At 45.1% G+C, this 20,436-nt stretch overlaps 1 protein-coding gene across 1 annotated transcript; it reads right to left on the reverse strand.

Moving 5' to 3' along the window:
- Positions 1-1,111: 1,111 nt before the first annotated feature.
- On the reverse strand, positions 1,112-19,792 carry ERP27 (endoplasmic reticulum protein 27). The gene is made up of 7 exons (XM_071549920.1): positions 19,704-19,792; positions 19,458-19,558; positions 16,617-16,754; positions 13,101-13,214; positions 9,510-9,635; positions 2,928-3,125; positions 1,112-1,612 (listed from the first exon to the last, which is right to left on the reverse strand). The coding sequence occupies exons 1-7, from the start codon at positions 19,789-19,791 to the stop codon at positions 1,568-1,570; spliced, it is 810 nt and encodes a 269-aa protein (XP_071406021.1). The 5' UTR covers position 19,792; the 3' UTR covers positions 1,112-1,567.
- Between the last annotated feature and the right edge of the window lie 644 nt (positions 19,793-20,436).

Genomic DNA, 20,436 nt, shown 5'->3' on the forward strand with positions numbered 1-20,436 from the left:
ACTGCCTCATTTAGGAAACAATTCTTAGCTATTTCTTTGACCATGGAGCCTCTGAGAACCCATAATGCCCACTGCTCTGCATTTTAAGGGTGAGCTCCCTGTGCAGGGAGACAGTTTCTCAGCCTTGCCAACAACCCTAAGTACTGTTTTGATCATAGCATTCTTCCTTGTAAATGTAGAGCAATTTCCATTTCCCTTGCTTTATGTCACTAGAGAAGAAGGGAGGATAGAGCACTAGAAGAGATAAATCCAGCTGTGTGGGAGACAGAGTTCAAGCAAAATGAATGATCCAAGTGGAAGAGACAAGGGCTAACACAGGGCTGGCACTTGCCTCCCTGCTGTGGCACTCATCACAGCATTGGGCAGTTACTTCGCATCCCTTACAGCTCCTGATTTCTCCCTCTGCCTCGGGGAGCTGTGTTTGCCTCATATGCAAGAACAACTTCTTTCTGTTCCTAGTTCTTTGCCTTGGCCTAATCTCTAGGAAAGAGCTGAAGTTTCTCAGCTCTACCCCTCTTAGGTTCCTTGTCTCAGGCCTAGTCTCTCAAGCCCTGAGGGACAATGCAGTCACTGTTTGACAGAGGCATCCATACTTCATGCCAAAGGATGCTGAGCCAAGTATGAGGCAAGCCTACTGCATGTATCTAGTACAGAAGAACAAGGATGGCTCATACACCTTGGCTGCAAAGTCCCCATTCACTGTATACCAGTACTGTGACCTCTGGGCAATGCCTGAGGCCAATACACAGACATTAGCTTTCCCTCTAATGTAGTGAGAAATATCCCATCTTGCAATGCAACTTTCTTAGGCTCATTCTTCTGCAATATCTTAGGCTCAATCATTTCTGCTGCACCATCTCAGATCTGCTGTACCAAATACTGTTCTGAAGCCAACCCCTCCTAGAAATACCTCATCCGGGTGGAAATATCTGTTGACGGGTCCATTTCCACAGGGAATGATTTTTAGCAACCAACCTGACTGGTTAGGCATTGCAATCCTGGTTAAACTCAGAGAAAGTAGATTTTTTTGAGCTTACTTACTTAGAAATACAGAGACTTCATCCTCAAGTTAAAGACAAGGGGAGTGGGAAATAATATATTTGAGTAAAAATTCAGGCTATTCACTTTCTGCTTTATTTTGTAAAATAAATTGAAAAGTTCATGTGACATCAAGCAACCAATCTGTAGTGTCAGGAAAAGCTGACAGTGGATCCCAGCATGGCATCAAAAGCCAAGAGAATGAGGGAAACAGAACCCTAGGTACTAGCTTTACCTCTGATATTGCCATTTTGGTATGCCACTCTTTGCTCCGACAGAGTACTGTGGAAGGACACATTGCAGGGCAATACCAGAGGTCCTGGAGTACTGAAAAAAGTGACATGGAGCCAACAAATGAGAAGAGATAAGAGATTTCTGGAGAAGACAAACAGCATATTTATACATAGAATGGCAATAGAAATCAGTGAATGACTTGGCCCCAGAATTGTTGAGCTGCAGGCCACAGCGAACTCTTCATACATCAGAACAGATGACTCTGGGCACAGTCGTCCTGTTGGCTGAGAAAGAATCAGAGTTCTTCACTGAGATGTTTCTCCTGAGATTCATCTTCTTTCTAAAACACATTAAAGGCATGAAATCAGTTTTGATGTTACTCAATTTCTCAGCATAGTGATAAAAGGAAACCAAATAACTCAAATGCCTCCCTCTGGTGTCTATGCCATTGCCCTTCCTATTTCATTTCCACTGCACAACACAAAACCTCTGTGCTAAAGGAAGATTAATTTTAACAGAGAGAACTCTTAACACTGAGTGGATATGGAGATGTAACAGGGTGGGTTCTACAGTTGCTGGAAAAGTGAGGCTGAACACCATTGAGAGTTCAGAAAACACAGTATCTTTATTAACAGGAGTGACTGAATAGTGGGAACCCAAAGAGAAGGAAGAGAGAGAAGGAGGGAGACTAAAGTAATAAGCCCAAACATGTAAGCACCCCAGTCACCAAAGAGTTACTCATGTAAGGTTGTCTTACCAACTCAGGACACTCCCCCGAAGGCAGGGGCTACATCTTCTAGGCATTGGCAGACAGCAGGTGTCCCTGCTCTTTTGGGGGGAAAAAATCACCAATGCCAAGAGCATGAGCCCTCTCACCTTTTTTTTGAGCCTGCTAGAGGCATCTGCCTAGGGAGGTGAGGCCACCACCTCCCAGGAAGAGATTGCAGACCCTGTTGCTCTCTCTCTCTCTCTCTTCCTCTTTGCTCTCCCCCCCCTCAGCTCTCCTCTAAAGGCTGTCAACCAATAGGAGAGACTCAAGTAACTTAAGTTTATGCAAACTCTGTCTGCAAGGATTTAGCCTTCACTCTATCAGCTTTTGTTCCCTAGAACTTAGCAGGAAAAGGATAAATCTTTTCACAGTGACATAAGCAAAGACACAGACCAAAATGTCAACACTTGTAATTCCTGATACAGGAGATTAAATTGTCCTTCTCCCAGCAGAGACCTCTAGTACAGTTCTAAGCCCCCATCTGTACACTCTGTTGTGTAGCCTTCGTGATATATTTTGTTCCTATCCATGCCACTGTCTCTCTGACCCACTCTTATATGCTTCCATTCACCATCCTCATTCTCAGCATCCAAAAGCACCCTTCACTTTGCCTCCCCAGTTGCTCTTCCTGTAAGATGGATGCTTCACAGAGACCCTGAGATCAGTGAAGTCTTCTTGCTGTAGACGAAGAAAGAGGCTCTGCAAATATATCCATCTCTGTTCTGCAGTAAATCTAATGCTTTTCTTGTATTCAGATGCAAATATATATGAAAAAGGAGGTGGCAGGGATGGAAAGGAGATCAAGGAACTGAAGTCATCTTCAAGAGTCTTGTGAACAGCATTATCCCACAAGATCCCAGTTTCCCACACAGGACACCCCCTTTACCTTCTGCATTCTTTGTATGAAATGATTACAGAAGTCCTGTACATGCTTAACAGAGATTTCATCCACAGTCATCACATCCTGCTCATCATCTGGTGTGTGGAATATAGCCAGAGCTGGCAGCTGGGACTTCTTCAATTGGAAATATGACACTACTTTTTCATTGCTCTTCAAATTGCTGTCTAACAGGATAAAGAGAATCTGTGATGGAAATAGGAAAAGAAATGTGAAAAAAACAGAAGCTGAGAGAGAACAGATCCCACAGATGACAGTGATCATATGAAGATTAACAGTGATATTTTTTATAAAGAGTTTGAGAAAACTGTCCATACTCTGTTAGGACAACACCCTCCCCTGCCACAATCTAGCAGCTCCATGCAATGCATTTTTCTGTATTTTATCAAGTCCAGACTTACGCTACTAAACAAAATTTCTTCTTTCAGCTTCTTTAAAAATATGTCTGCAGTATAACAGGAAGGCAGTCTCCACTTCCGTTTTCTTAACAGATGAGGAAACAAGATGTCTTATCTTAGCAGCACATGTCAAAGAAGTTTACTCTTCTACTTGCATGTTATTTGGAAAAGATGCTTACATGCATGCACGATCAAGAGCAGCAGAAAGGGTTTTGGTGTGTGAAGAATCAAACGCAATTGTAACAATGTGGGAGTGAAGTACAGGACAGCAGGAATCTGCAAGGATATTGGCCTAGCGTATTCAATGTACCTATGGACAAGGCTATGACTTAACTGACACAAGAAAAAAGGAGAATTTAATAAAAGAAAAGCAATGTAATGTGAAGATGGTGTGCCCAGTTCCCAGACTGTGACTCATGTTTTTCTATCTTTTCAATGAAGAACATTCAAGTTAGTACAAAACTTGTTTTCTTCTCTAAAAATAAACTTGGTAAATCTCCAAGTCTTTATTAAATTTATGTTCTATAAAAAACAAATATAACTGTTAATTTTCCTAGGCAACAGCCTATGGGAAGGAGAGATAGTTAGGCTGCTGTAAGGTTTAACTGCAGTTATACAGAAAGATACAGGAACAATAGTTGCCCTGGATATGTGATATTTACCACTTGCAATTTCTCTTCCAAAAGTCAACTGTGCCCCAAGGGAAACAAGCTAGTGATCAGACAGGCTGTGGGGAACTTCTCCCAGAGTGCTTAATTCATCTTTTTGCAGGATAAAACACCAAGCTAGAGAAGAGTCACAAGTATGAGGTTCACAGATCTAAGGACCTGAGCAAAGAGGCTTTCAGATGGAACAGAAATACTGAACATTTTAGGGCTCTCCTTGCAGCTAGCAAGCTGGAACTAGAAGCCAGAATTGGAGTGAAGCATGTTCAGAGGTTTGGTACAGGAAATGGCACCACACTCTCACCAGTTCATTCCCCAGCTTTTGGGTTTCTCTATGAAAGATTCACTAGCAGCAGTATTTTTTCAATCAAATGTTAAACCATAGGTTATTAAAACAAAACAAAACACAAAAACCAACCAACCAACCAACAAATATTTAGAATACTTAGGTTGGTAAATGGTGTCAATAGCATTTTAAAATGATAATATAAATAAGTTAGTCAATATTCTTCACTTTATTAAGCTTCCAGCTTTTGTTAAAAACCCCAGAACTAAAAAGCTGCATGTATTATATTCACTAATACAAAGAACAATAAGAATAAAAAGAATAAAAGAATTAAAGGTTGGTGATTAAAACTTCAAATACCTACTTCCTTATAGAAGCAAATGGAAACACACAAATTGGCTCTGCAGCCAGAAAGGCTGAGACATCATCATCATTCAGGGTTACCAACTTGGATTTCTCCAGTGGCTCCCACTTGGCTTACAGAGTTACAGGGTACCAAAGTACAGCAAAAGTTTCCTCCTCCCATATTCAAAAGACACAGAAGAGATAGCAATTGCATTTGGCCACTGTCGCTCAAAAGATGCCTGTCAGAATGACACATCCCCAGTCAATACTCTGCATGGGTACTCTGACATGAGACGAATCTTCCATCAGCAAAAGGGCACACCATGCATACTGTGCTAGATGTGCTCCAGGCGTCCTGTCTAGGCCTGTGTGGTCTCAAAGTCACACCTGCGAAGCAGTCTGTAAGGTGTGTTGGTACTGAAGCCACAAACACTGGAGGCCTGATCTCCACAGCAGGAAGGTTTCTCAATGGGGACATTTCCATGATAGATGCTATCTGGTGGAGCTGGCATTTTCTCATGGGGAATTTACTTTGTTCCAAGATTCCGACTGAGCTCTAATCACAAAGAATGCAATGACCATGGAAAATTATAATGATGATGAGACAAGATTCACATTGCCCAACTTCTGCCATCTGGATCCTAGTCTTTTCTCAGCCAGTCATCTAGATAACCTCTACAATAAACAGTGACAGGCATTTTATTCCACTTATTTTAGAAGGGAAGGAAAGATATGCCTGTTCTTCTCTATCAATGCTGAAAAGAGCCTAAAAACTTTGCTCACCAAAGCTACAAATCACCTAAACAAATCCCACTTATAACAGCAACTCTCATATCACTGCTAAAACCCAGTTAGTTCCATCCCAAACAGAAAGTTCACTTTCCATTTCACACTATTCTATATAATAGGTGGTTGGGGATTTTTTTCATTTTGAAATTATTTCCATGAAATAGTTTCATTTTGTAGCAGTCCTCTTGCCTGTTTTCAGAGGTCTGATGATATAGGCCATGAAGGATATCCTGCATGGATGATGAGCTCCCGACACAAAATCTCTACTCCACACATGATATTATCTATGCACTGTCACCTGCAATAAGTTCTCTTTCTGAAAATTTTGTGCACTGGTGCTATTTTGGTGTTTTGACAACTTGATTCCTAGCCCAGTGCTTTTAGAACATCGAGTTCCTGGTAAATACCAAGATATGGAATGATGTTATTGCCCAAGGAATTAAAGTTAATTGAAAATAGCAGTGCAATGGTAGAAACCAATCAGACGTTGCTCAGTTTTTCCTCTAACAAAGACAAACAGGAAGGATGATCAAGCCTCACATCCAGTGTTGGAACTTCAGAGAGCTGCAGTCTTTATTCTTTGAGGAAACTGTATAAGCAAAAAGAATCAATTCTGAACTTTAAGTAATTTCTTACATAGCTTACAAAGTACATCAAAGCAAAACAAAAACATCAGTCATGAATTTTAAAAAGCAAGCTCTAAAAACAACTTTACTGCAGATATCTATCAAATGACATAGAAAATCCATATTTACAGGTTCCTCTGTTTATGGCTAAAAGAGGCATCCCTAAATATTATCTCTCAGTTCTGGAGCCAGCAATGTCTGATAATAAAAATAAAAAGGTATGAATTACTGTCTGCAAGAGAAAGGGCATCATCCTTTCCTTTGCTAGGAAAAATTCCTGAATTCAGGAGTTTCTCAGAACCCATTTGTAAAAGGATCTACAAATAAATTAAGAGGCAGTTTGCTCACATCTCTACCCAAATCATTTTCACAATTATTTTTCATATGATTTTTCATATTATTTTTCAATTATATCAGTTGCAGCAAAAGCTGCTTCTGTTATTCCCAACAACACCTTATTGAGACTTCTGCAAACGCCCAAGAGATACACCAGCTGTAATTATTATATTATACTCTGATACTGTGGAAAGAAAACTGAAAACTATTATGCTAGTTTGGCTCAGCAATGCAAACCCTGACATTTTCTTTCCAGCAGAAAACCTGGACTCTTGGCAGTACTTTCTCAAATAAGTACATATTTGATTGCAGGGGATCCTTCCAAGAAGGCTGGTGGATTCACTCCTGCAGCTGCAGTGCTCTGAACTGTGTTGACTGTTATCCACCCACAATTGTTTCTCCAAGTCTGCTAGAAAACTGCCATATTTCTTCTTATTATTGTCACCTTATGCTGGTTTAGCATCATCATTTGCATTTTCCTCTCCAGAATTTTGTAGTACCCAGGTTCCACAATAAAATCTGGAGGAATATAGACTGCCTTCAGGCACTCACTGCTACTCAGGGTACAGTTCAGGCTGTTTTCAAATAACAGTTCTCACTATACAGCCTCATGGATCCTCCAGCTGAAAATCTCAGCTTCCTCTCAGGCAAGAATGAAAACATCATAAATTAGAGATGAAAGGACTGTAATCCAGGAACTGGCAGATGCATCACTTCTTCAAGATCCACTGTTGGTTGGACTCGATGACCTTAAGGGTCTTTTCCAACCTAACTGACTCCATAAAGTTCATGATTTTCTTCACTTTTTGGGGTCAGTCACTCAGCAGCAGCAGTTCCTCTTCATCTCTCCATCAATCCAAGCAACAAGTTTCACTTCTCCCTCCCATTGATGATAACAATGACAAGGACTGCTCTTCCATCAGAGTGCAGCAGATGTGTGTCAGCCTAGGTAACCCTTCAGGAGCTTGCGAACCCTCTTGAGGCTCTGTGTTTTGCACCAGCCTGCACAGAGATTGCAATGCACACCAAGTATCCCCACTCTGTTCTGGCACTCTGCCTGTAAAGCACTGCTGGATGCAGGCGTACGTGCTCACTGGGAGCCTGAACACCTCTCCACTGTACAGCAATGTTTCCTTGCTCAACTCCTGACAGCACTACCCCACAGCACAAACAAGCCTTCCACTACTATCCCACAGGATATGAATTATTCACTGGCAATCTCAAATAAAATTCAAGTCTAGAATCTTGCATTTATTCTCAGACAATCTGCAAGCCACAAAACCACAAAATCTACTCAATTCTTTGCTAATTTTGAAGTAAACCTCAGTTAACTTGGTATTCCTGACAACAGATAACTCCACTTAGGAAAATTACCTAGTAGAGATTTTCATGGTGTTGCGCAGTGGCTGCTTCTGATACCCAAACTAATTCATGTCTTTCTACATGAGAGAGCAATGGAGACAAAACTAAATGGGCATATGGCTCTGCTTACTCCTTGCTATCCAGATCTAAAAGCCAAACGGAGAGATCCTATCTCTCTCTTGCTGTTTTCTAAGAGGGCAGTTCAAGACACAGTTTACTCCTCAGAGTGCCATTCCTTCGGGAAAAACAACTTATTAGACTCTGAGTCCCATAATCTCTGTGTCCTGCAGTACCACTGCAGTAAAGTGGAAATACTTAGTCAAATTCCCACATCTTTATTCTTTGTATTTCACTTTGGCAAACTTCTAGACTGGTTTGGTGGGAAACTTGCCTCCGCAAATAAAAAAAGTTAGATTTGGCTTGCTGAAAATTCATAAACTATCTGGACATCAGTACGACCTTTTATCCAGTGTTTTGTGAAGTATTTCTAGGAAAATTGTTCCCATTTTCTCAGATCTAGGCATGTCACATGAAAACTAGATGCAGCTGCATCAGCGAAGGATAACAATGCTAAACAATAATGTGTTAGAAAAGTTAGCTGCCTAGGGCAGACCTGTATCAGACTCTACTGCTCATGAAGGACAGTGATAATTGTGTTAGTGTAACACACATCTCACATGCGATGAATAGAATTCTTCAGATAAATGAGTTTTCTTTTATCACTACATGCTCATCAAAGCAAAACACTTCTGAAGGGACCTTTTGACTTTGACACATAGTGTCTGCCTAAGTCTTTTACCAATGGGTAGGAAAGATGGAAGGGTCCAGAGTAGCCCTGCTGTAAAATGTCTCAAGACTTTTGGGAGTGTGCGGTTCTGAGGTGGCCCCCAAATTTGAACGTGAGGATACGCTTGATTTCTAATCTGTCCCGTCAGTACCAAAAACAGATGCAAGCAGATGTTCTAGTTATCAAATGCCAACTCCTTCCAGTTCCACAATTCTCAGAGGAAGATTTCTTCCTGCCTCTCAGCTCACTGCCCCAAATGCCCCCTCCCATCTGCCCCAAATGCCTTCCTGTTTCTTCCAATCCTCCTTTGCTTGCCAGTTCATTCCTCTGTTTCTCAGACACAAATTCCCCTGTAATCCAGCTGCTGGCAGAGGATCAGCCATGGGATGATGTACTATTTGGGGAGCATTGTTCACAAGTGATGGGAACCAGGAAAAATTTTGGTGAGACACCCCATCTATCTCATCACCTTAGTATGGAAAATCCAAGAAATCGCTTTGCAATTCCTTTAAAATAGACATTTCCCCAGGATCCAACCAGAACTCTAAGGGTTAAGCAGCACTGTGACATTATTTGCTATCCGGTCACTTATATAAGGCTCCTTGGCATCTCACATGCTGTATATACAAATTCACATCTCACATCAGTGGAATGCAACCATCACCAGACTGAAGTGCAGCAGCTGTTTGTTATCTCTCAGTACAAGGGAACAAAACTGGACCAGAAGCAATGAAATACACTATGTTCCACCAAGACAGCAAAGGAGCAGGATACAGAGGATGCTCTCCCTACAAGGAGGCAAACTGTCAAAACGTGAACAGAACTAACCCCTTCACCTAATTACCCAGATAATCCTCTTTTCCTGCTGCTTGACCTTTGCTCTCATAATGCACAGAGGAGATCAGACCTTCTCGATTCATGGCACACATAGTTTTTTTCTCCCTTATGGCCTGTCTTTCCCTCTATTTGGACTTACCTTTCCCTTGAAGAGCTCCGCTGCTGCCCGAAACTTGCGCATTCGCTCAGGGTGCTTTGGGGACATCTTGTCTGTGATCAGGAGGAGATTAAACTGGAGAGAACTCTGCATTACACCTATTGCTGTCTGCCCCAGCACAGAGAGAAAAACAACACAGACAAGAAGATTGAGAACATTCAATTTGCTTTGGATGCACTGTCAGAGGGCCATCAGTCCTCATGACTCCACTGAGGTTTCTTTGCAAGCCAGCATCACAAGCAGGACAAGTTTCTTTAAAGCAGGAAGGACACAATCTGGGTTCTTTGTGGAAGCAGTTAACCTCTGGATTTTGCTTATTCCTAAAATGAGAGTCTGTAGACCACAAGGGTTCATCACTGTCCTCAAGGTACTTAGTGATTAGGCAGGGGGATTGCCTGTATACAGCAACCTTGAGCAAGGATGTGGATAGCGAAGGCCAACAAACACGGAATATAAGGGTACCCTAAATCACTGAGGTCCAGAATCTGGCTGAATTGGGAGCAAGAAACTGGGAAGGATTTGTGGTGTCGAGGTTAGTGTCTGCCCTTATTTCCTTTCTTTAGTGTTAGGCTGTGCATAGGATGAAAATGAGCCCAGAGTTTCAGTAACCCCAGGGCCTGAGCACTCCAGAGTGCTGAGGGTTAAAATTGACTTAACAGTCCCACAGTGAGAGAAGACCTGGAGCCAGCTGTCTCTCATCCCCTGGACAAGGGCCAAGTGGGCAATAAACAAGGGCCCTCTGTGAGGAGACAGGGCTGGCCAGCATTGCCCAAGAAGCCACTGCACCATCTCGATGAACTCACTCACTCGTCATCTCACTTCTCCTTCCGTCTGCTTCCTGCAGCCCTGCAGCCTCTCCCTCAAATCAAACAGTGACAGGGCCAGACCTGCTGCCTCCCCCGTGCCACCGAAACCACAAAGGCACAGACTGTCCAGCTCCCGGCCAGCAGGAGAAGAAACTTTCCACATGCTCCAGGAGTAACAAGGAAGGGGTCAGGGAGTGCACGCTGGCAAGGGCAATGCACTACAGAGCATCTACTTTTTGGCAAATGGGACTCTGCTGTTGGCCTAATGTGTATCACACATTTTGTATCCTTTCAGTTCTCTGGTGGTGTGCAGCTGAAGCAGGGCAGAGTAAAGGGGATGCAAACTAAAGCTGGAGAACATTAGGCAACATGGTTGGATCACATCCAACTCTCCTGGAAGTCCACAGGGCAAGCCTTGCCTAAAAATGCCTAAAAATGGGAGAGAAACAGTAAGAGCCCCAGGATGGGGACAGAAACTGTTGGCACGCAGTGCAATCTGTGTGACCCCATCCACTGTTGATCAGCAGCATTCTTGGATGCAAACACCATATGCACTGGGAATAAATATTTACAAAAAACTAAGCTACCTTAGGGCAGCCAGGAGGGCTTTGGGCCAGAGACTGCAGGAGGCATTGTTAATTGCAGCACCCTGACACCGCTCCAGAGTGGCTGGTAAAAAAACTAACAACTTGTGCGCTGACAGTGAGGCTGGAGGGGACCAGTTGAACATGTCAGGACTTGTTGGTCAGGGACACAGCCTGGGTGCCAAACAGGACACCATGCAGTGAGAACACAAAGCACCAGCAGAAACAGATCAAGAAAGGCCTATGATCTAATGCATTGCAAAACAAAGCAATAGAGGCTTCAAGGGTTCAGAAGGCCTAGACAATTACAGAGCTACCAAGAACATCCCTTGGGTGACTTAGGTGCTTTTGAAAGGCTGTGAGGAGAGCGGGGTAGGATATACCAGACCCCAGAAATATTCTGTGATTTTAAAATCTATTTTTCACATCCTTTATGAAGATGAAAAAAATCCACTTTATTGTGAGTTGTTTTGTTTTGGTTTTTTTTAGTATTGTTTTTTAGGTTTTGGTAATTTTGTTTTGGTTTGCGGGGGTATATTGTTGTTTTTTGTTTGGGTTTGGGTTTTTTATTGTTAAAGAAAAAAACCAAAGTCCTACAGTACCTCACAGTGGAAACAAAAATGTTACATTTTCAAAACAAAATGCTCTCCTACTGGTGGGCTGTGACTGAACTGAATCAATTCTCTTAGATGATCCTTGGGATCAGCTTGAAAGGTATAGCTCTGAAACAGGCTGAGCCATTCTCCTTTGATTAAACTGTGCCTAGTCAGCACTTACAGCTATGAAGTGGGCCACAAAATACCCTATCAGCAATGATACAAGTCTCAGCCTTGCAGCCATTGACGCTTCTAAGACCTATTGATTCCATAGCAATAAGCCCAGTGAACTGCTGAGATTTCAGAGGAGCCTAAATCCCTGGTCACCCTCCACAGCAGGGACGAGCGCTGGGAACCTGCCACTGCCAGTCAGACGGGTGAGCTGATGAAGATGGCCAACATGGAAGCATCCTAAGACTGATTTATTTTTTTTTGTGTGTGTGGTCTTTTATTGCTTGGGAAGATCCCAACCCACTCTTGAAAATGCAGTCAAATACCGAGGCTTCTATCAAGCCCTGTGCACCGAATGATGAAGAAAAGCCTGCCTTCTGGGAGTGGGTTGTTTGAGCTTCCATGTTTCTCAAGGTTGCTATGCCAAGGAGAGGAGATTCTGGCTGAGTTGGGCCTGCAGGCATGGCACAACATAACAAATGTCCATGTGAAAAAGCAGCACTGCCTGCAAGAGTGGTAAGAAGCTCTCTGCTGATCAACATCCCAAGTTTACTGGAAAGCTGAAGGAGCTGTGTCCTAGTTCAGCAGGAGGGACCAGCTAACCCTGTGTGGTGGTGATCAAACCTGTGTATTCCACCCCCTCTATTCATTCCCCAAGGTCAATGGGCCATTAGCAGCAGCTGCCCAGGGAGCCATTATCACCTTCACACCCAGCCTGAGGGGGGCGGAGCTGCTAATGGGCCATCAACAGCTCAACACCCCCTGGCTCCCAGAGTTAATCACCCATTGTGTGAGTCCCCGCCCGGGGGAGGGACTGAGTGCTCCCTGAGGGTACATAAGTGGTGGGTAAGAAGACCTCGGGAACCTCTCGTCGGATCCAGAGCAGCAGCAGGACCTTGACAGGAGGAGATCACCGCTCTCGCCCAGACCACAGCCCTTGCCTGCAGCAACAGGTTTTTCTTTTCCTTTTGCTCTGGACTTGGGGGAACCACAGGGGTCTCAGCACAAGGGCAAACAAACCCCCTTGGGTTTGTGCCCCAGGACACTGGGTTATACTGCTAGGGTTTTGTGAGTTGAAAGCAATTTCCCTTGTGTGTCAGTGTTGTTATTGTAATATTATTATTAAATTTTAGCTCTGACATAATCTCTCTCGTGGTGAGTTCATTTCCCCTGCTGGTTCACCTTTAAACCAGCACAGCTGCCATGACTTCCTTCTTCTCATACCCCCTTCACAGGCCCCAGCAAAGTATCTGCTTTCAGTTCATGTACGGATTATCAATGAAGAGCTGTGTGGCTTCCTCAACCCATCCACACCACTGCATACATACATTTGGGTATGCAAACTCTTGGGCCAGAGGACACTCATGAGGAGAAGGCCTATTGTGAGGGTGAGGGCTGCAGGGAGCTGGTAATTACCACAGGGTCGTACTCTGTCACCAGGCGGAGCTCATTGATCCGAACGAAACGAATCATCTTCTCAGAATCAACATCTTCATTGTTCATATCCAGATCCCTCCGGTCATTGTCTACCTGAAGACATGCAAAGACACCTACAGTCACTGCTGTCCTCTCCTCTCAACACCCCCTCCTGAGGCACTGATGGTACTCACTCACAGACACACACACCCTCTGGGACACCACCATTCTTTCTCCATCACTACATAATCACCAGCTCTCCCCACCACCACTTCTGGAGGTCTAGAACCTACAGAGACCAGCGTGCACTTGGAGAATAAGGATTTCCCATTCTTTTTCAGTGTCCCAAGGACAAGGCAAACTCATGGCATAACAAAAATCATTTAGGACTCCAGCCATCCCTACACTATCAGCTTCTGATGCACTGGATACAGGGAGGATTAGCTGACAAACTAATCTAGGCATTGTGGAAAGAGGCCATTAAATAGCCTGACTCCTCACATTGATTTTGGCTTTACATCACTTTTTAAAAATCTTCATCTGCTTATTCTGTTTCTTCTACAAGTAATAAACATTGGCATGGACCTGTATAGAATTCCTGGAAATATTGTGTAAGCAGGAAATCTCATAAAAAGAGGATTTCTCTTTCAGTACAGCAGAAAAATTAAAAAAAAAATCAAGCCCAGCACATTTTAGCTTTAGAGATAAATCCATCCTGCCACACATTACCCCCCCCCACTCCATCTCCCCAAAAGTAAGTGATTTTATTGAGGTTTTCATGACCTGGTAAACAGAAAAAAAGCAGGCAGCCATTGAATGATAGCTAAATGACCAGTTTAGGGGCAGAGTTCCTGTGCAGCGCCAGCACAGGACGTGACTGAACTAAGACATGGGGACACCAGGCCCTGATATGAAATAGGATCAAAGTTTGGGATTTGAAGGCCACTGATATACATGTTGAATGAGGTTCTTGGGGCTAAGGAGAAGCCCACATGCACACTCCAGATTTTATTCCCCACATCTGTACAACCTCTGAAAGTGCTTGTGTTAGTTTTTCCACTGGTGTGCAGACATCTAAGGCATTTTTTTCTGTTCACTGGTCTTTGGCAAGGTCTTTGATACCAGTCACCCACCCTGTCTGACAACCCAAGCTGGTGCTTTTCAGACTGTGGGGCCTGATTCCTCTCACAGATTTTCCTCCTGCAAAAAATGAAAGGGTAGCTCTGCTAAAGTCAGTAAGATCAAGACAGTGCAACACCTGGGTGGGTGAGATCAGACAGACTTTGGGAACCAATCTAAAGCACCCTGGACTCTACAGAAAGTCTTGTCTTGACTTTCATGGGCTTCTGAAAACACCTGATTTCCATTTTTGGATAATAACATCTTGAATCTGCACTCAACATTTATGCTTTTAAGAAAATAAGGCTGGAAAATACCCTGTATCTAATAGTTGAAACTCTAGCCAAAATGTCTTTATAACTCCATAAAATTAGGTTATTAGCATCTGTAAATTATGTTCTTTTCAGATCCATCAGGCCAGATTCCTCACTAGAACAAATCAGTTTCCTTCCACTATATGTAGAGAAGTCTCACCAGTTGACAGCAGTTCTTCCTACTACTGTAATTATGGTTTAGACTTCTAAGCATTATAAGTGTTTCATACTCTGCAAAGGCAAAGAAAAAATCAATTTACTCCTCTGATTCACTTCTATCCTAGTCACACATTTTTGTGATTCTATTTGGTTCCAAGTTCTTGTATCCATTCTTTTAAAATTCCTTTTTATCTCTGACCCCTTACTGCTACACATTATCCAGTAAAGGAGGAAATGAAAAATAATGTGTCTGATAATTTAAGAAAAACTGACAAATCAGACACATTAATTGTCAACCACATTTGGACCTGACTAGTGTATTATTTTCCTGGCTGATTTCTCTTCTCTTAAACAAGAGTTCAATCACAAAAACTGGACTCCAAACAAAGGATATCCAATATAATCCAAATTCCAAGAATCCAAACACTTTCTTTTATCACTCTTCCAATGCAGTCATCCTCACTATCTGCCACAGCATAAAAACAAAGGATCTTTTCAGTACCTTTGGAAGAAAACCACCATGACTAAAAACCAAAACTGAAAAGGGTGTTGCTTTGAAATTGCAACACCTGCACATGGCAAATAAACAGTTAAATAAAAGGACCTGCCTACCTATTGCTCACTATTAGATCATTCTCTCTGAATTATATTGATAATGTCAGTGATAAACAAAGTGCAGGAAATGATGGAAAAGAACAGAGAACAAACTGGCTTTGTCCAATCTTTGTACAACCTGGATCTACAACTTGACCAAGCTGACACATTTAGTTTCCCTAGAACATGTAGTGTGTCCCCATTTCTCCCCACCCCACGCATTTAGAGCTCTGGTAACACAACACTTCACTGGCTCTTAGGACATCTTGTGCTACCTTTCCTCTTCAGATACACCTACCTCTCCTCAAGTGCTATGCTTGTGTGAGAAGGAGCAACACGAGGAAATTTATATAACCAGTCAAATACTTGCCTTAGCTTTTCTAGGTATTCTTGAAGCAAGTAAGTGGCCTTTCCTGCTATCGTCTCCTTAAAACACAGCTACAGTGAGGCACCAGCACGTACAGTGGAGTGAAGAAAGATTTGATCTTGCTTAGTATCCATCCCTAAGAAACTCCAAAATAATATTTCTAATGGGTCCATGCCCAAAAATCATTTAGGAAGTAAGTCTGCAAACCATAGTGTAGGAGACAGAAAAGAGTGTTGGGCATTTCTTTTGGTGGCAGAGCACCTGCAACCGCAGAGACCCAGTCTGGATGTTTTCAGTCATGATGGAAAAGTTTTGTACTGTGGGAGTCAGCTTTGCCTGTCTGAAGTGACACTTGGCAAGATTTCACATCAAGTCTGCTGTGTTGATCCGACTCTAAACACTTTTCATGTGTCTCAGGACCTTTTCCAAAACCACAGAAACCCCACCCAAGTTAATGCCAAGCTTCAGGCAGGTCATGCGGAAACACAGACATTGCTCTTTGTAGAGCACTGGGTGCAAAACCAGATCCATACGTCAAACACTTAAAAAGGAGAATCTCATCAGGTGTGATAAATGTTCCACATCTTTGTGATAGGCACTCTACAAGAGTAAAGCAAAAGCCATCTATGGGACAGAAAGCTATACAGGTGTGCTATGAGGTGGGCAGGCAGCCTGATTGCCAATGACAAGGGGGTTTTTTTCCGGCTTGCTGTAAGAAGAGATGAGCAGCTTTAACGTTTTCTATCACTACTTCCCAGAGATCTCCCTTCTCCTGTGCCGTGACTGCAGGAAACTTGTTAAGTGCTGATCCCAGAGCCTCTCTCACCCATACCAGTATGAGAGGACCCAAAATCAGAATGCTCATGCTGGAGATACAGCTTTTTTTTGCCTGGTAGCGTGTTCCCCGGGAGCTGCTCGTGATCTGTGTCGTCCCCCATCCCGCCACGCCGCGGGCCCACGCACCCTGCGGAACAGCGTCACGGTGTTCGCCGAGACGCCGTAGTGGGACAGGACGGGGGGGCTGGTGCTGAGGCCGAAGGGCACCTCCGGGATCCGGCCGGCCGCCAGGCGAAACTGGGACGCTTCGGCGCTCTCCGGGTCCTGCGGAGGCAGAGGAAGGGCGGGTGAAGGGCCGGCGGTGACGAGCGCAGCCCCCGCGGGGCCCCCCGACACCACCGCCCGCCCGGGAGCGGCGCGGGGGCGACACCTGCTGCCCACTGCGGGCAGCGCCGGAGCGGCACCGCGGCCCCCGCCCCGCACAGGGACACCCGCCCGTGTCCCCCGCCCCGCTCCGCACAGGGACACCCGTCCGCGCCCCGCCCAGCCCCGGGACACCCGCCCGCGCTCCTGCCCCGCACAGGGACACCCGCCCCCCTCCGCACAGGGACACACGCCCGTGTCACCCGCCCCGCTTCACACAGGGTCACCCGCCCCGCCCCACTCCGCCCCGCACACAGCGGGGGTCGGCAGCGGGAGGCCGTGCCAAACGCCTCTTCTGTCCCCAGCCACTGCAGGCAGGTGGTTATGGCAGGATGGGCGCCCTGCCCTGCATTCCTCCCAAACCTCGCTGCCCACGCCCACAGTGAGCACACTAGGATGGTGCAGAGCCCCTGGGCACTCAAAAGGGAGGGGACAAATCCCGAATCCGAGGGTAACACGTTTAAAGAGACAGATATGTATATATATATATGTGTGTGTGTATGTGTGTAAGTGTGTATGTATAAAAAAAATCACCCCCAATTTTTAAGCTGACAATTTTTGAATTGCATTATCAGTATCCTGGCTCCTTTTAAAAAGATATCATAGATATATCCTTTCAAAAGTAGCTAATCCAGATATATTAAAGGATAGAAATTTACAATTTTTCAGCAATTTGAGGTCCATTCTCTTTCTTGCAGCAAGAGCATTAACTACAGCCCTAGCCTATATTAAATCCTTCCTTGCTATTCCCATTCCCACTTTTTCAGTGACGTATTCTTGTTATTGGATATAAATTCTCAAGACACAGTCTCTGCTTGGTTTGTTTTTCTTTTTAGTTTGAACTGTCATCTCAGCTGTTTGTGAGCCCAGAGAGAATGGAAAACAAAATTCTTTGTCCATTCCAAAGAAAATCATCTCTTGCAACCTGTTTTGGAAATGCCAGCACATCAACATTACTCTGGTGAGCGCGCTGAAGCATAGGGTGGGAATAATCTCCCTGAGTTCCGGAGCATTCTTGGGAAAGCTGGGTTTTAATCAGGCCAAGCATGGCCCCTTCTTATAGACATGGGGGGTTTCTGAAGCAGTGGGCTGTTTTTCCATCGTGGCATGCTGTTCCCAGACAGGGAGGCCATGCTCATTATACGGGAAGCTTGCCGAGCCACATACTGCAGTGAATTGAAAGGCTGCAGCAGAGAAATAATTTATGGCGAACAGAGAACATGGACATTATTTGGATGAATATACCCTCAGGCAGAGGGCCAAGCCCTCATGGCACACATACGTCTTTATCTACTGTTCAAATGCAGCCCTGCCGTCCTTCAGGCATTGAACACCTGACACGCCTCTGCTCCGGCAGCTGGGGCCGCCAGGCAGCAGCCTCCTGCCTGGCTCTGAAGAATGAAACCCTGCAGCGGGGGGGAGGTCACTGTGGCACAAGACAAAAGAAGCCATGCCCCTGGTGTAGCTCAGAAGGAGGCTCCGGGTTACAGCCCTGCCACAAGGCCAGCCAGCTACCCTGGGGGAAGTAGGCGTCTCAGCACTTTCATTCTGCGTATGCAGATTGCCTCGCTGGTTTGCACAGCTTTAGCGCTGCAAGAGCAACCCCCAAGGAGCCTGCAGGCACTGAACTCGACGCAGCTGGTGCTCTGTGATCAGTGCTTACAAGGCCCCCGGGGCATGGGCCTCCAGTTCACACACTTGTTGCTGCCTGCACTGCACAGGCAGCACCATCAGTCCTCACTCTGTGCTGGGCTGTGAGATGCCCTCCCTAGCTGCCCTCCAGCCCCAGGTACAGAGCAGAAATAGGAAGGTTCTTGCAGAAGTAGTTGAAGGCCTGAAGTCTTCTCTGACATGAGGCAGTGTGTGGGCAGCAGAAAAGCAGAGCTCAAAGGAAAGGTAGGAAAAGGTGCCATTTGAGGGACCTTTAAAGTAATAAGGATCCTGTCAAAGAGCCCCATTTGATAGTGCTCTGACTCAAAAAATAATTTTGTCTTATTTCATGAGGAAAAATATGCATACCATTTTGGGGGCAAGGGTCTTGTACTCATCACTCACCTTTGAATGCAGACAAAAAACGGACAGATATCTCAAGGATATCAACTCTGGGGAACAAAGCAGCAAGACAAAGATCCTCTCTAGGAGGAAGCTGTAGCCTGAGCCAAGCCCTCTTGGACTTTAGAGGACCCACACCAGCACTGCTCTGAGACAGCTTCTTCAGCCCCATCATGCAGGCAGTGCCTTACTCTCTCTTTGTTGACTACAGCAAAAAACTGATGTTCCCACTCACCCCTCACCAACACACCTTTTATGCTACCCACACTCCTGTTTTGCTTCCCCTGCAGCACCTCCCTTTCTCCTGCTCCTAAGCTCCTACAACCACCTTCACTTTCTTCCCTTGCTCCATCTCCCTTTCTACATACAGACAGAATTCCCTGCTTTCTCTCTGTGACCTGTCACCTAATGCATCCACATGCCTGTCACAGCCTCAGCACCTTTCAGGACAACAGGTGCCTTTGGCTGGTGGTTACACCACATCCAGCCCCAGACTGTCATCAGAGTGGGGTAGGGATCACAAGTGACAGAGGGGAGCTGCTGTGAACACACCTGGAAGAATCCAATGACCGCCACCTCTGCACCACTGACAAAGGCTTCAGCATCTGCAATGTTTTGTAACAGGATAGGTTTCTCTGTGGTGCTGGCTGTGCCTGGGAAGGAAAGGTCAGGGTTGGACAGAGAGATAACAAAGAGCAGCTCAAAGAGACTCCCCAAATATACACACGCGCATCCCAACCTTACAAGCTTACCCAAACACCTCTCCTGGAATCTCAATGCAATGTTTGGGCAGCATACCTGGGATAAGGAGGACTCCCTGCAGCAGACCCAGCCTTTCCCTGAGCATGGAAGAAAGCTCACTTACTGCGGGATGCAGAGTCACCATCTCCAGCACATCCAGCTGGGGAGCATCTGGTAAACAGGATAACAAAGAAGCACAGGAAGACAGATGTGTTCATAGTGGCAGCTTGCAATCTCCTCACCATGCCACCCTGCTCCAGTCCTCTCCTTAACAAGAGACACGTCAGCTGCCACAGAGGCCCACAGCCACTCTTGGGGCAGTGGGAAAGAAGCAGGTGGCCCAGGGCAAAGCCTTAAGCTCCTGAGATAACCACCTGGCTGAGAAAGCCCCTCCCTGCTGTGTGGGCACCTTGGAGGGCTTCACTGGAACTGCCATTCATGTGTCCTCACCCACAGCGCTGGACATCTTGACTGCCCTGCACCTTTGTGATCAGGCACCCCAGCTGCATAGGAACATCTCTCTCCAAGTGTTGGAGTGCTGTGTCCGAGCATGCCAACCACAGGGACATGCAGCTCTTGTATTAGTTCTGGGGAACAGCTGCTACAGTAAGTGTTAAACATGAGAAGCCTATGTTATAGCTCGCTGGCTCATTCAATTGCCATCTGGGATGAGAGGTGGGGGCTGTTTACCCCTGAAGTCTACTCTTCATCACAGCCCAGACTTTGAGCTTCATTGGGCTCATGAAATCCCTGAAGGACACAGTTCTGAAATAATTTCCTTACAGAGTAA

This window comes from Pithys albifrons, chromosome 3 (assembly GCF_047495875.1).
Source record: "Pithys albifrons albifrons isolate INPA30051 chromosome 3, PitAlb_v1, whole genome shotgun sequence".
NCBI classification, from domain to species: domain Eukaryota; kingdom Metazoa; phylum Chordata; class Aves; order Passeriformes; family Thamnophilidae; genus Pithys; species Pithys albifrons.

Bases quoted from the DNA above. Each gene is read 5' to 3' on its own strand.
- ERP27 (XM_071549920.1), bottom strand. From the start codon at position 19,791: ATGGTGACTCTGCATCCCGCAGTAAGTGAGCTTTCTTCCATGCTCAGG. The intron at 3,126-9,509 runs GTAAGTCCAAAT...TTTCCATCACAG, and splicing joins CGGAGCTCTTCAAGGGAAAG to ATTCTCTTTATCCTGTTAGA. The intron at 1,613-2,927 runs GTAAAGGGGGTG...AATGTGTTTTAG, and splicing joins TCATACAAAGAATGCAGAAG to AAAGAAGATGAATCTCAGGA.